At 37.0% G+C, this 16,283-nt stretch overlaps 2 protein-coding genes across 3 annotated transcripts in view; one reads left to right on the top strand and one right to left on the bottom strand.

The window, feature by feature from the left end:
* CDK6 (cyclin dependent kinase 6) overlaps window positions 1–16,283 on the bottom strand; it is a 128,401-nt gene that overhangs the window by 38,634 nt on the left and 73,484 nt on the right. The window lies entirely within an intron of this gene.
* LOC109373594 (uncharacterized) overlaps window positions 6,272–16,283 on the top strand; it is a 138,191-nt gene continuing 128,179 nt past the window's right edge. The window contains exon 1 of the mRNA XM_019627595.1: window positions 6,272–6,395. Within this exon, the coding sequence (XP_019483140.1) occupies window positions 6,272–6,395 (124 nt within the window). The remainder of the gene's footprint in view (window positions 6,396–16,283) is intronic.

The following is a 16,283-nucleotide window of genomic DNA, read 5'->3' as shown; positions in this document are numbered from 1 at the left end:
TAAGGTCTCCATGCATTATCTACTTGGTATCACTTCTATTAAGCTACCATCATCATCAGTCAGGCCTTTGTGTAGTACTGTGCCCAGTTTGGATCTCTACATTTGAAAAGTACATGAGGGTAACTAGAAAACACACAGGAGAACAATCATCATCTTTTATATCATTAAGATGCTAGGCTGTTTATAAAATACTTCATACATTTTAACTCACTTGGTTTGCACATTTTTATCCGTTTTTACAGATAAGAAAATTGAGGGTCAGAGAAGTTAAGTGACTTCCTCAACTCACATGGCTAGTAACCAGGTATCTTGTTGCCATGGACTTTCTTTCTCCATATCTAATAAATAAAATGAAATAAGCAGATGGTGTCTGTGGGGCTGAAGACATTTAAGTAGTGTAGAGTTCCCCCAAATCTAGCTGAGGCATCGTTTCCTGAGGCTCCACAAAAAGCAAACATATAACTACTCGTAGCCCCCGCCCCTACTTCCCCATCCACACCTGTGGAATTCATGAATGTTAATGCAAAATTTACCAGGTGATTTTGTAACTTAATGTCAACTGAGAAAATATATGCCAGTGTCCAAAACCAAATTCTTCAGGGTAGGCATGCTAAATTCTCATTCCTTCAACCACGTGTGCATTTTTGATCCCGAGCCTCTACTGCACCTCCTCCATTACGTACCTCACAGGGAATGTCTGACTGCTCTATAGCACTCGCCCTGTGTGTCCTGTAAGTTTTTGAAGGCATTCAGAACTAAGAAATTAAATTTACTTATTTTAGCCTTCTCTAGTCCTGGAACAGCACAGTGCTTTGAACACATGCAATAAGTTTTATTGAACTGAATTAAAAGCCACGTGCTTATTTCACATATGTCCCTATTTGAAAAATAGGCAAGTAACTGTGTCAGAAGCTACCAGAGAAATAGAATAAGGAACAAGAACTTTAATAGGGTATGAACATTACTGAAATGAAATAGGAAGACAGAAATCATTCTAACTCTTCATGGAAAAAAAGAAACACACTTGGAATGAGGCTCTAATTGAAGAGAATAAAGTGCTAAGAATGAAAGCTATTGCAAAGAAGGCTCTATGGATCCTGGGGTTAGGGCAGTAAAAATGAAGGCAAAGTTCAAACTAACATTATTTTTAGAGGAACGTGCAAGTAAGTATATAACTCATTCAAACAAATAATAAAATGTTTTAAGTATAAGTTATAGTATAGAAAATAATTCTGTGTAAACGAGAACAAAACCACATTTATACAACTTTTGGAAAGTTTATTGCTAGACTAATAGGACATTGGTTAAAGTTCTAGCACTAGTCCTAACTGCATTAGGCAACTCATCCAGCTTCTTTGGGATTCACTTTCTTGAATGTAAGTAACATGGGAAGGCTGGACTATAGAGATTCCAACGTTTTCTTCCAATTCTGAAAGTTTTATAATTTCATTGATTTCTGTGTGATGCCTTCACGCCTTAAAAAATGGTCTCCTAAGTTAAAAATGATCCCTCCAGTTTTGTTTACACTTCTAATTTGTAGATCCTACTAGATAAACCTTGTCAACTTCTCAAGATTTCAAGTTGAGCGGGCACCATGTCATGTTTAGGAAATTACAAGAAAGAGTAAAATGAGAATGAGATAGATGTACATGATTTATAAAGAACAATACTGAGTCATGATGATAAAACCTTATTGCAACAAGCCATTTCTGAAGAAAAGGAGTGGGTTTATGTCACGCTGTGGGAGGTCAGCCTTTTTCCACATTCCAGTCATCTTTTGAGACCTGATGGAACAACGAGAACACTGGCTTTGAAAATCTGACCTGTTACATTTGCAATGTGAATTTCAAGTGCATTCTAATATGTTTTTTTTACAAGCCCTGCTTTGCTTTCAAGCAGCTCTCACAATATAAAAATGTACCTGGCATAAATGAGGTTTTTTAAAAAAAGGCTTTAATGATATTTAATGATAATGTTTATAATGGGTTACCCTAAGTTTTGAGGTAGAGTGTGGATTACCAGCTAAACAACTATAAAGTATATTTCTACAGGGATGTCTTATTTGATCATTATAAAAATCAATAGTAAAAACGGCAGCCTGGGAGGCCTTCTATTTTTTATAAAGGAAATAGACACAGATTATAATATCTATAAAGCACTACATAAATAAATTCCAGGAGTGGTTTCTGAACTGCTTGGAGGAACAATGTAATTAAATAATTCCTTCAAAATACTAAAATTCTATTTTCAGTGGTCTCGCACAATCTTCATTTGTTCTCAAATATAAGCATAAAATACTCAGTCACATGAGAAAAACAGCTAAGACATTTTAAGGTGATGATAAATCTTCTATTTGAGTTGCTAGATTATTATTGATATTTTAAGAAGAAAGGGATGTTTGTCTTAACTAAGTTGGGCTCTAATTCACAACTGCATTGAAGTTCATGTGTTATTCTCCCAAAATTAAAAAACGAAAAGGGCATGATCTTTTCATTAGAGATAAGAGAATTTAAGTAGAGATTATCTGAATGTGGACTCTTTTCTCAATGACAACAATATGGCAACTGCAGCCACAAACAGGTGACAATTTAAAGATGTGTGAAGAAATATAAAACCAGTGATCATACAGGCAATTCTGTTAACTTTTTATAGAATTGTTATGTTAAAGAAATAAGCTGTATCTTTGAAAACACACTAATATAGTCCTAAAAAGTAAATCTGCAGAAATAAGGGTATATTCTCCTTAACTTTGAATATAATTTATAACACAATATAATATTGTGTTAAACAAGACACAATGTTTGTAATAGCCAATATCTAATGAAAAGCTTTCATTTCTGAATCCTATCACTGACACCATGGGGTTTAAACATAATAAAATTTAATGGATCTATCTTCATTTTGTTTGAGTTTATTTGATACACTCAGAAGTTTGTTAACAATTAAAATTATAAAAATAAATTGCCTTAATGGCCCAGAGGGCACGGAAATGTTAACACATTTATGTAAATAGGACTTATTAAATAGCACTGACCAAGATATATAAATTGTATTTAATCCTATGGATTATGCAAGAGTCACAAATCTAGCTCCTGGCTTTTTACTTGTGTGAACTTGGGCAAGTCATTAATTAGCTGGTTATGCCAGCTGCCTCCATCTGTAAAATGAAGATAGGGCTACTTCCCAACTGCATGAGAGTGTCCCAGGTCAGCTCTGAAAAGTTTCACCCAGAATCTAATCTTTTTAAAAAAATTCAAATCCAATCAAGATATAAATGTACAGGAAACATTAATTTTCCTTCAGCTTGCAGACGAGACAATGTTTTCCAACGGCATTACGGACGTTGAACTATTCAGCTGTTCATGAAAATAGTCATGCCTACTGATTCACTAGGCTTGTGTCTACATGAGAGAGAACTCCGAGGGTAAACAGGGGATAAGTTCTGGGGAAAAGAATGCAGTGAGTCATTAGGACTAGAAGTGAAATGAAATGCTATACCAAATCCTATTGAAATGTTGAGGCTTAAAATGAGAAACTACTTTTTCCCATGAGAACTCAGCAATTAGAATTTTAATGAGTGCTAGGAAAGATTTTCGAGTTTTGAGTTGACTTGTTTTAAGGCAAGTATCTCCAAATGAAATATGCCATGTTATGAAATATAGTCACTATTAATTAATACCAAAACCAAGAGAATTGTTACGGAGTTACATATTATGGACACATGACTACCAAAGCAGTTCTTCACAACCGATGTTATGATTCTGAATACCACAGGCGTTTAGTAATGATTCAGTGCTGACCCATGAAGTTCAAGCCAGTGTTTTTTTCTCTTACTGGCTCATCATTGTTCACGAAATTGGTATTTTCTCTGCTGTCCTGTTTCGCATCATCTGGTATCCCTCTGGAGCCTACACAATCTTCAGGTATGTGCTTCAACTGAAGCCTGATGCTATATGACAGATCCTGAAATCAGGCCTAAGGAACAATTCTGAGAAAAATAATGGTATTTAAACACGGATAAGTATAATTTAGTTTCTGTATGTTTTCATTTGTAATGAAGAATCTATCTTATGGTGAATAAATCTACTTCTGAACATCAAACTGTGACATTTAACTTAATTAAATGTTATGCTTCAATGTTCACCTAAGCTCAAACAGAAGTATTGATTATCCCCTAAAATCAGAGATCAGTAACGTAAGTAATAAAAAAACTCACATACAGTCTACCCATCTATTGAATGAGATCCCACAGTTAAGGATTGAGCACATTATTTATGTGGCTTCATATTTATGTAAACTTGACTGATTCTCCTCTGTGATTGAATACATAAAAGATTGTTAAGTAGCCAAAGAGGTAAATTTCTCCAAATCTGTATATTATTTTGACATTAAGAAATACTTTTATATATTACTAGCTATGCTTAAAATTGGACAAGAAGACAATCTTTTAAAATTGGTGTCTTGCTCTCCTAGGGCCAACTAAAACTGGTGCATCAAATCTACAGCCTAACATCATGGCAGAAATTGACTGTGTCCCTTACTGAAGAAAGTCACCTCTACCCCAGATTTGTGGTTCCTCCTACTCCTGCCTGTCAACAGGGCAGGGGCAGCCCTTTGTTGCTGCTGTACTGCCCATGGAATGATATATAAACAGTTCACCTAGGAAGGAGAGGCTTGCCTTGTGCCTCTGCTTCCCTGTGAGATCTTAGACAATTCCCTAACCTCCCTGAGTTTCTGATTCCTAATCTATAAAATGAGGGTCTTAGACTAGATAATGCCAAGTAGAAGACTGGAATAACTCTCTACCATTCATCCTTGACAATATCTCTAAGCTCTCCTTGGTGATCATGCCATCTCTTCTTCCCTATAGGAATAGATGAAATCTAGATAATATGACACATTGTTACTTTTACTCAATTATCCTAATGGTTGCTCTAGCCCTCACTGAAAGTTATTTTAAATAGTGCCAGAATTTTCCTCAGTAACATTAAGGAAGAACCTAGTGAAATCCAACTATGATTATTCCTTTCAATGTTCTGTCCTTGATGCAATCACATAGATGAATATCAGTTCTTATCTCCTACCATTATCATTACTGACCATTTCCAGAACACCTGTCTGATAAAGAAATACCCATCCCCCTGAGCAAAATGCTATCTTTCCAGAAGAGAAAGTTCCAACTTCACAAATGTGAACCCAATACCTGTTGGAGTTAAAGCATTGTAATAAACCATTCTCTATTTTCCCCTAGTTTTAATGATTAGTTCAGACAAATAAGTCTCAACAGCATTGTGTCACATGGGACCGCCTCATCCATCCCCTCGTGCTGGGAATCATATTTTCACTAGACAAATATACCCTCAAACAAAGTACGTGCTTACAAAGATTACTCAGGACTCTATTTGGATAACAGCAGCTTAATCATCTCAATCTTTAAAAAATTTCAGTTTTCGGAAGCCTCTAATTTATTCTGAGTTTCTTTTCTCATCTTGGATGGCCTTCCTCCTCTAGAAGTGGTTCTCCTTTCCCAAAGCTCTTATCTGTGCTCTAAAAACCACCCCAGCTCTCAGGGAAGACGGGCTTGACAAAAGTCAGTCAGCAAGATCAATCTCTTTGGAAATGGAAGCCGTCTGGAGCCCACCAATTTTAACGACTTCTGTTTGAACTGAAGAGGAGTTTATTGCCTCTCTAGTCTCCTTCCCTGTGGCAGTAAATTACCAACAATTAAAGGGCCACTTTTCCCTCATCCTCTTGCCCCCACCACTCTTCTCTGCTCCCAGCAAAAACATAAAAAAAACAAAACGCTTCCCAAAGGACAAAAACCCGCCACCAAGGCAGCAGCACTGTGGTAATTTCCCAGGGCATTATGATTGATAATGATCAGCAGAGCGTGGGATAATAGCTCCCCTTAATTTACCGGTCCCTTTGAAGGGTTAAAATATGGCAGATGTTGATAGCTGACACTCCTTGCTAACAGGAAAGACATATTGCTGTGGGGCCCACTTATAGGCTTTCCCTTCCCCGCAGCTGTCTGTGTAGAGCTAATTGTATCCACTTGTTTAACCTCGGGGAACGTCTGGAGGGGACCCAGTGCCACAAGGGTACCTTTTTTTTTTTTTTTTCTAACGGTCATTTCCTCTCTGGTGTAACTTGCATGACAGTATGTGACAAGCAGAAATTAATGGGGACACTGCTGTGCCAATTCCTCCTGAACTGCTGACACTGGCTACAGGCTGCCTGTTTGCCACCCAGCCAAGACCTCACATGAAACATGGCGAGGGGCCCACAGCTCTATTCACCAACAAGCCAGCTGGTCAGTGATGAGAGGAGCCGAAACAATGCGGGGCGCACAAACCAGGAAGAAAATGCTTTACAAACGGCTTCAAACCAAGGAGGTAGCATTTGCTGGGAGTTAATACTCTGGTTTATTTTCCTGAGTGGAAAACTGCAGACTCCAATCTCCAAAGTACCTTTGATATAAGAAGTATTCCTCTTCCAAGGCCTTCTAAGGTCTGTAAGTTAGGATAGGAACATCACTCAGGCAAAAAGAAACCACGTGAGATTCATCTCCAAGGGGTCTACTCCAGCAAGCAGCTTCCGGAAAGGCCTAGGAGCCAACAGGGCATCTCTTGCCTCTAGCTAAGTATCATAGCGCTGCCCAGTTAAAAAATTCTATGCATGGGGTAAGTCTTTCACTCTTTCTCTCACATACAAGCACACACACAAAAGAATCTCGAGTTCAAGCCCATTAATTTAATTGCATGCAATGTTTTGCGAGATTGAGGAATCTGCCCGAACCTTGAGAAGATCCACTTTCTCTCAATATAATCATGAATCAAACGGCGGGGGTCACTTACAATGGTGGTTGTGTTATAGATTAGGCCTTGTTGATTTCAGCTCAGGTGAACAAATAAAGGCATGTAATTAAAAAAAAAAAGCGCAGCAGAAGATCGCCTAACCATGATCTTATGCATGACTCAAAAATCAAGTTAAAAAAAAAAAAAGTCCAGTTTAAGGAGAAAACAATGGAAAGTTGTAATGGGAAAATCACACTGATAAGCGTTTTTATAACAAATTTGAGAAGCCCCAAAGGGCATTTCAAAAAGACACAACAAAGAGGCTCCTCAATTTTGTGTCTGGGCATAGCATGGGGTGAAATTTTGGTGCCTCTGAAGTAGTGAATATGCTCATAAAAACAAGAATGTATTCAATTCACTTTTTCTTCCCTCTTAAGTTCTAAAGTATACTAGCTGATGTGAAAATGTAGTCAGCTTCTCAGAAATTTCTCAAAAATTTCTAGGGAATACTCATAGCAAGCAGGGAATTCAGCAAGTGAACAATGTGCAGGTTTTGGTCTAAGACAGGCAGTCCTCTCATTTTGGGGGGTGAATAACAGAAGATGATAATGCAATAACCTGCAGCATTCCTGACCCTGGGGAAGAAAGGGGACGCGTTTCCACTTCCAAGGGGGCTTTCAAAGCCAGCATTAGGGTGGTGGGCTCAGGATGGCCATTCTCGGGCTGCCAAGAGTTAGTTAGGAACAGACAATCTATCTTTCCACCAACAAATGGAATTAACAAAATGCTCCAACTCACTCTAGTAAGAAGCACAAGGCCAGGGAGAGAATAAAACGGTACACAGGACCACTTCTACCAGGTAAAGGTTCTGGGAGTAACTTTAGTGGATGGGCTGTTATTTCTGTAAATATCATCTGTGAGAGACCTACTTAATGTAGGAAAGGTTTAAATTTACTAACTCAGAATTGAAAAACAGGCCTTGAAAAGACACAAAAGAAGAAGTCATGGAAGTGGAAATGCTAATCTCTTAAACACATTTCCCAAATACACTAGTATATAATGCTCCCTGAGTCTTTTTGAGATGTTTACTGCCAACATTGTCTTTAAGGATTCCTGATTTCTGAACACAAAGTAGTATTTTCATGAAAATTTAAAAACTTCAAATCCATAAGATGCTGAGAACATAGTATTGAAATAATAGGTCCTTCTTGCTAAGACCAACATGGAAACGTTAATAAATAGGAATCCCACTCAACTTCAGACATTCCCTCTTATGTGACAACTGGATGGTGTGAAGTGGACTCTCTCAGAATTGATTCTTCAGATATTACCAAAGACATGTGCATGTGCAATCCTGAGCTTCAAGTGTAATGCCCATGGACGGCTTCCCCAGCAGCTCTGCATCCTACCACCAAGGGCTCTGGAAAGAGGTGTGCTATGGGGGTGCTTCTTACATCATTCCTTGTTAGTTAAAACATTATTGGCATTTATGAGTTTAGCTCCAGCTTATGTTTCTGAGCTCCCAAATTTTCCCAGACTACAAATATCCAAGTTAACAATGCCAGTAGGAACAAAAAAATTCTACATATGGAATTTCATTACACATTTTCAGAAATGCAAATAGGGGATACCTGTCCTTATTAAAATAGCCTCTTTCAGCTCACACGCCACCTTGTAGTGGTCAAAAAAGCTGCATGGCTTGTCAAAGGCTATCCAACTGCACACATGTACAATTTAAGAGTTAGGGAACTATATGGGCCGTATTTTAAAAGGCAATTGAGCAAGCAGCTGGATATAACAGACGTACAGGCTTCACAGCCCTCCCTTGATGCTTCCTCAGGCCTCTTATCAGAACAAGAAGAATAGAGATCTCTGTTATGGCTTTCCTGTGGCAAGTAAAAGACAAGGCGACGATTTTCCAGTCCATTTCCCCTGGCAACATGCTCATCAATCACCAGAGGCTAGGACTTTGTTATTCTGAGTGGAAGAAAGAAAGTTCAGTGGTTTCTATCTGAGTGAAATGGGACTCTCTCCTACTCAACACTTTCGGTTACCATCAAGGGCCTGTTGCCTCCACCTTTGACAGCTTACGGCTCAAAGGGCTGTGCTGGAACACAGCAATTTTACCTACCATATATAATAGATGGTTCGGTCTGGGATAAAAGCTATTTTGAATGTGTTTGGTGATGCCAATTTTCTAAATCCAACAAGAGGACTACCAAAGCTGCGGGTATTTATTTATCTTTCTGTAAACAGTGCATCCTAAACAGTTTCCATTTACTATCATCCATACTGGTCTATTTTCATCTTCATATGTTCAAAGGGCCACAATGGGAAGGGACAACAGACTTTAAAGGAAGACAGATAAAAAAAAGCTGAAAGATAATAAACATACATTCAAATGTCCTTTGTTTGGCATCCCTGTCCGCTCTTTTAATTTTTCAAGAAAAAATTAGTAGGTTGTCTGAGTGAATAGTGGAGTTATTTGTGTTATTGTAAGGGCAAGTATCTGTTACGAAGATCATTGTTAGTATTTCAAGTCTCGAATTAAATATTTTATTACTTCAAGAAAAACTGGAAAGACCTCTGACAGTCCTTCATTAAACCATTCTGTGTTCACAACATCTTATCTCTTTGTGGCCGATCTCCCTGTACAGGCCAACACAGGTTTGAAAAGAAACATTCCTTTCTTATCACAGAATAATGCATATGTCCTAAAAAGACTTTGCTTAACTATATTATGTAATTGTTACGAGCTCATTTTTAACAAGAGGACTGAAAGGTGATTTCAAGTGAAAAATATTGAAAATCTAAAGATCATTAAAGAAACCCACACCAGTGCCTGCCACTGTAGTAAAACCAGGCTTGTAACTTTATTCTATATGCAGACATTAATTTAGAAGTTTACTACTCACCAGCAAGTGCTTCCATTTACAATCCAATGAAATTCTTTCATAGCCCAATTATACTATTTAATGGTCAAATGCCAGTAAGATTAAAGGAGATAATAACAGTTGTGTCAGTCTGTCTTCTTAGAAAACCTATCACATTATTTTTTCCTAATCTTTCCATGTTTGCCATTTTGTCAATAGCAGCATCAGTAAATATGTACTAATGTTTTTAATGTATACATATTGATTATTTTACAAAATCTGTCCTATTGTGTAATAGTAGTAGATGCTCATTTTAGACCAAAAACATAAACGATGGATAATACCACAACAGAGATAGATACTATTAGTATTTTAGTATATTTCCTTTTAGTTTTCTATACATGCATTTGAAACGTATTTCACAATTGGGATATTACATATACACAGTTTGGATCTCATCTTTCTTTGTGCAATTTTTCTTCAAAAATGACTTTGGAAAAATCGTTCCATTAAATGAATTTTCACATTTAATCATCTCCTATCATGCTACATTCCGATTTTTAATGTGCATTTCTCTGATTATCTGTGAGGTTGAATATTTCCTCCACCTATTTACTTATATACATGTATTTCTTTCTGAAATTGTCTGTTCATGTTCCTTATCCATATATAAATTGGGTAATTTTCTTTTTCTTATTGGTTTGTAAGAGCTTTTTATATGTTAAGGATATTAAACCTCTGTCATAATTTTTACAAATATTTTATTTGCCTTTAGTTTTATGTACATTTTAAGCTGAAAATGTTTATAGTATAATGTATGGGTTATTTCTTTTATGATAATGCCTACAGTTTATTATTTTTGTCTTGGCAAGTTCTTCTCTACTCCCAGATCTAATATTTGCTTATAGATTATTCTATTCATTTAAAAAATTGCACCCGCGCCCTCCCCTCCCCCAATACACACATACTTTTTGAAACTATAAAGTGTTTGGACTTTACACAAAACCATACGAGAAAGCACTTGCTTGGTATCCAAAGCTGAAAGTGTGTCTTCAGCCTCCTAACCAGCACTAAATGTTACTAAATCAGGCCTGTTTCTAGCAAAATTTACAAGCAAACTCAGCTGTCTTTTCTAAGGAAAATTTCCTGCTGTACAAAGGGTTACCTCTGAACAGTATCTCCATTATTTCACCCATGACTCCATTCCTAATTTTCTGTTTTCTGGCAGCTGCTCTCTAACTTACAAATAATGTGTGTCTTTGTTTAGAGTTCCTTAAAAAAACTGTATATTCTAAATGTGGAAGAAAGCTCAATTTATTTTACTTTGAAACCTGAGAAATCAATAACATGAACCATATGTTAATTATGGAACTTGGTGATAAATAAAGTAAGAAGTCCTGTGAAACTGTGGTGGTGAAAGTGATGGTGAAGTTGAAACAGAAAAGGAAAGAAGTCCTTTCTCTTGGTGTGTGATGCTTTCATAAATCTCTCCGCTTGGGAGGGTACCAAGATGCAGTTCTTTTCTTAATTCATTCTAATGTAATTTATATTTTACTTTCTTCCCAGTTCCTAAGTGTGTTTATCAAGATCTACAGCCATGACGAGATGCATATCAAAGGCTGTTAGTATAGTAGCAACATTTAGAACAGATGATGTCAAAGACAAAACTGTCTTTGTACATCATTTATTTGCACTCATATAGTTTTGCACTGAAGACATGAATCAACCTATCTTTAATATCTACTTTAAATATTAAAGAACTTCAGGTTTACAAGATAAAGTGCTATGACTAGAGTAATAATCAGATGAGAGAACAAGAGTCAGTAACATAATTTTTCTGATATTTACACTCAGAATAATCACATGCATTAAATAAAGCTTTTGGGGGGTTCATTGTGGGTACATAAAACTCCCCTTTTTTCCTGGGACCCATTCAATTATTTCTCTTCTCGTTATCACCAACCAATTTCTTCCCTCTTCTTGTACCCCATCTTCCTGACCCAGAATGTATTTTCATAGAAGGAGGGGGTCGAGGGAAGCAGCGGCCTCACCTACAGCTTTTACACCATCTTAAGTCTTAACAAACACTTCAGGTCTTCAGCTATGTGTGATGGTGAATTTCTCAGGTCCAGATTTGAACATTAAAGTGTGATATATTAGTGAAACTAAAATGTCGACAAGGAGCACTTCAAGTGTTCATTCCATACTAACCACACGGATAGAGCATCTTAAATTGAGGATAACTGTTTCCAGATCAATCAACATCTGATTGCTCAAGGTAGACTTAATTAACCGTCAATGCTGCAGTTCCTAAACTTAAATTCATAGTGAAACCTCCTAATGCCCTGTGGTCCCCAGTTCCCTGCTACGTTCTATTTTAGCTTTCCAATCTAAAAGTGGTATGACGACAGTAAAATAGAATGATAAATATTTCTTTGGTTTTGTCCAAGAAAGGAAAAAGGAACAAGTATGGTCAGGGACAAGAGAGAGCAATGGTAAATATAAAAATCAACAAAGCTACTAGCTTGTATTTGTTAAAGACTTAGAACCACAACTGGAAGAAATTTTGAGCCCTCATGACTTCTAATACGAGCCTCAGGGGGAGTACCTGAATAATATGCATGGTATCAGTGGTGTCAATGCTAAAAATCTATAACAATCACCCGTTTAATGTTCATATGGTTTTGGTTCCTCATCTATAAGACAGGGTTAGGAATTCTAACCAGTTACACTTGGAAGTCTGATAATGGTTTATTAATTTAAGACCACAGAGAACTATGAAAACATAAGTGAAATGAAACAAAAAGCATCTTTCAAAGGTTAAATCATGATGTGCCATGAATACTTGTGTTTTTTTTTTTTTTTAAAGAATCAATTTCTTGGTGGCTTAAGAATTTTTAGTTAGAATTCTCATATTCCTAAGCATCTCCTCTTCAATTCATATTAATGAGTTAGCATTTTTCAATAGAACTTCTCAAGGAATAACACATCAGTGCTTTTAGAACAAGTGTATGTACGGGTGACTTCATCTGGTCTTAGATTAGAGCCTTCTGAATGGCCGGGGTTGCCTAGGCACTGGCACGCATCTCAGAATGTAAGGGAGATGTTTCCATTTCCCAGCCATGTCATATGTCATACTGCAGGAGAGTATTTTTTAAACTGTAGTGTCGAAAAGCATCATCAGAGGGTACTTATTAGAAACTCCCCCATGAGATTATATTTGGGACTGGGGAATGGGTTAGGGTAGGGCTGCCATGTTAAATGAGCACCCCAGCCAGTAGTTCTGTAGATGATTCAGTGACCACACTTGGAGAAACAGAGCATCATGTTTACCTAATTTCATTAACTTTTTATTACACAGTAACTCATTTTTGCAAAATTTGTTGAGTTTAGTCTATTTTTTTGGGCATCCAAATTAAGCTTACCAGTGTATGATGGTAGCCAGAGTTTTCAAAGATTAGATTTGTACTTGATTATTTCTGACATTCAGGGAATTCTCTTTTACTTCCTGAGACTACAAGTGTCACAGTGTGCAGACGCTTGGCAATAAGGCCGATTTAGATACAATGGATCCAAATTCAGGTCAAACTCTCCTCCGATTTTCCAGTGGAGTCAATCCTTTTTGGAGAATTTTGCTCTTGAGAGTGATGATGAGGAAGAGGAAGGGCAGAGTGATAGTAATCCCAACAAATATTTCATACGCTGGAGATATCTCTTAGGATTGCCACTACGGGGGTTTTCAAGGTTTTACTAAAGAGCTGTTAGTGAAAGCACTTACTCATTCAACTCATAATGATTTCCTTAAGTGCAATGAAAAAGATTGATGAATCTTTTCCACCTTTCTTAGGAATGAAGAATAAGACACTATCTTAGATAACTGATGGACACCTTCTCTATATGCCTTGAACTAATTTAATATTTAGTGATTGCAAATTGTTAGCAATTGCCCTAGTAGAATGGTGCTTTCTTAACTTCCAAACTCCACAATACACATAGGTATCTGAAATTTCTAGACAAGAATGATAAAAACCCAAATGAATAAATATAAGAGAGTATTCTCAATTAGATTTTTAAAAAAAATCTTCTTCTCATGGTAGGGATGGGGAAGAACTTTGCTTACAATGGTGAATATAGGAAACTTATGTTTAAATTTTAAAAAAATGGGTAACCAAATTATCTTTTTGATATATATTATATATACCCTAAGAAATGAGAATGGGGTCTAAAAGTCATAGCTGCAATCAATCTCTTCACTGAACTTGGCCTCCCATCCTTTGTATAAAATGTATTTAACATAGTCCAACATTGAAAGAGAACAATTTCTGGAATTTTGTTAAGTCAGTACTATAATAAAAGAGAACACACTGTATAGTTTTAGTGGAGATCAGTTATTGCTTTTAGAATATATTTAAACCAAACCAACCAAGGAAATTCTTAGTTACAATATGAATCATCCCAGTTTCCCGGCCCACCATGAAAACCTGAATAAGGTGAGCCAAGTGGATGTGTGAGATATGACACACCCTCAGTTTATTTTTCTATTGTGTGTATGTGTGTGGTGCCAAAAAATGTATACACATTTTTAAGAAGGAAAAAAATATATTAAAATTGTAATATTCAATATATACTGATAACAAAAGATGAATACAAGTCATGTGTATACATTTTTTTGGCACCCCCGGTATATATGACATAAAATTTACACGTGAAAAAGTAAAACTGACTCACTTGTATAATGGGAATATTGCTGACTTCATTTCAGAGTTAATTAGAGGGGTAATAAGGTAAAACCTAGTATAGTTACCAACACTTGTTTACTGAGGGTCCCTGATATTCCAGACAGTATGCTAGTACTGGGGATACTGCAATAACTAGAGGTCTGACTTCCAAGCTCTTACCTTCTAGTTGGGAAAGATAAACAACAAACATAAAAATTAATGCAGTTTTTTCAGCTCAGTCTTATGAGAAAGACAATATAGGACAATGTGATGTAATGTGGCAAACCATGACTAGATGTGGAGCTTTAGCTGAGGTGGTCAAAAAAGGAATCATGAAAATATGATATGAGTTGGGGCTAAAATGGTAAGAAGTAGACATCCTACTTGTGGGGCTTGGGAGGAAGAGGTGTGTGTAGAACATTCCAACGTATGGGAAGTACACACGCTCTGAGCTGGAAGCATGCTGGAAGAATAGAAAGCAAGCAGGTGTGGCTGAAGAATAGTGGACCAGGACAAGGGTGGAGACAGATTAGAGTTTGGAGGGTATAGAAAGAAAGAACACTAGACCATGTAGGACTTTTGATTTTATTCCATAGGTCATAGGCAACCACTAGAGAAAAGTTTTCATTAGGGAAATAACACTTCTATTTACATTTTAATAAGGTCTCTCTGGTTGTTATACAGGGGTTGATCAAGCAGCATGTTAAACTAGGAAGCTGGCTTGATGGGATGAACTAGAGCTTTAGCAGTGAAGATGCTGGAAGTAGTTGGGTTGGGGATATCTTTGGTGGGGGGGGGGTTTAAATCACAAGTACTTGCTGATGGATTGAATGAAGATTGTGAAGAAAAGCAAGAAACCAAGAATGATGCCTGAGTTTGGGGCTTAAACAACTGGGCGGATGGGGAAAGCTTGAGGTAGGGAGAAGATTCTTGGTCAACGTTTGATGAAAAGGTATCAAATGGTTGGTTGACTATAATGCATTTCTAGTGTAGGGGAGAGGTCAGGCTGGAGAATAAGCGATATATGATGATTCTGGGCTAAATGGTATCACCTGGCCAGAAAGTGGAGACAGAGAAGAGGGTTGAGAGTGAAGTCTTGGATGTTCCAACATTTAGAGAAGAGCCAGAAAGGAGACTGCAACCAGGAAGCTTATGGACATGCTCAACTTCAATAAGGAATATGTCTCTTCTATGCAGGCCATCACTCTGCTGTCTGTCACAATGGCGATACAGACTGGGTACATACTGCCTGTGACCTTTTAATGGGCTCTATAAACAGATTCAGTGGCTAAGGTGAGGAAGCATTTTCTAAAGAAATTCCAATTTACCTGTTCTTAGCTTGATCAAAGCACCATTTGCTTATTTTAGTGAGTCAGCATTTGTTTTAGTGAGTCAGTCTTGCAGAACCTTTACAAAACACTAACTTTTTTTAAACCCTATTTCCTGTTAGGAAAAAAAAAAATCAAACCTCCAAATAACTCTGTTACAGTTTGTTATTACATACTTTTAGATAATCATGTATTTGCATAAGTCTGTCCTGTTTCTCCCGATATTTTCAGCAACTACAAGGGCCTGGGAACTTGCTTAAGGATTTGTTTAAATCTAGATTATCTAAAAATCCTCCCTGAAGAAGTTCCTTGACTTATGGAAAGTTACCACAGTTGCAGCTCACTCATCCTGCATTTCCTCCTAAGCTTGGGGTAAACTCAGTGTGGACTCACTTCCTTCAGATCATCTCTCCTATTGGAGTCAATAGCCAATTACTGGGACTACTTTGATTTAACTCTTGAACTACTCTCCGACTGACTGCTTAATTTTTGCTTAGTAATATATCTGATGCTCCCCTTTAAAGAAATCCACCTAAATTCTGTATGTGTGTGTGTGTGTGTGTGTGT

Source organism: Hipposideros armiger, unplaced genomic scaffold (assembly GCF_001890085.2).
Source record: "Hipposideros armiger isolate ML-2016 unplaced genomic scaffold, ASM189008v1 scaffold_737, whole genome shotgun sequence".
Lineage (NCBI taxonomy): Eukaryota > Metazoa > Chordata > Mammalia > Chiroptera > Hipposideridae > Hipposideros > Hipposideros armiger.
Note: the sequence above shows the minus strand (reverse complement) of the source record. Positions and strands in the feature narration are given on the sequence as shown.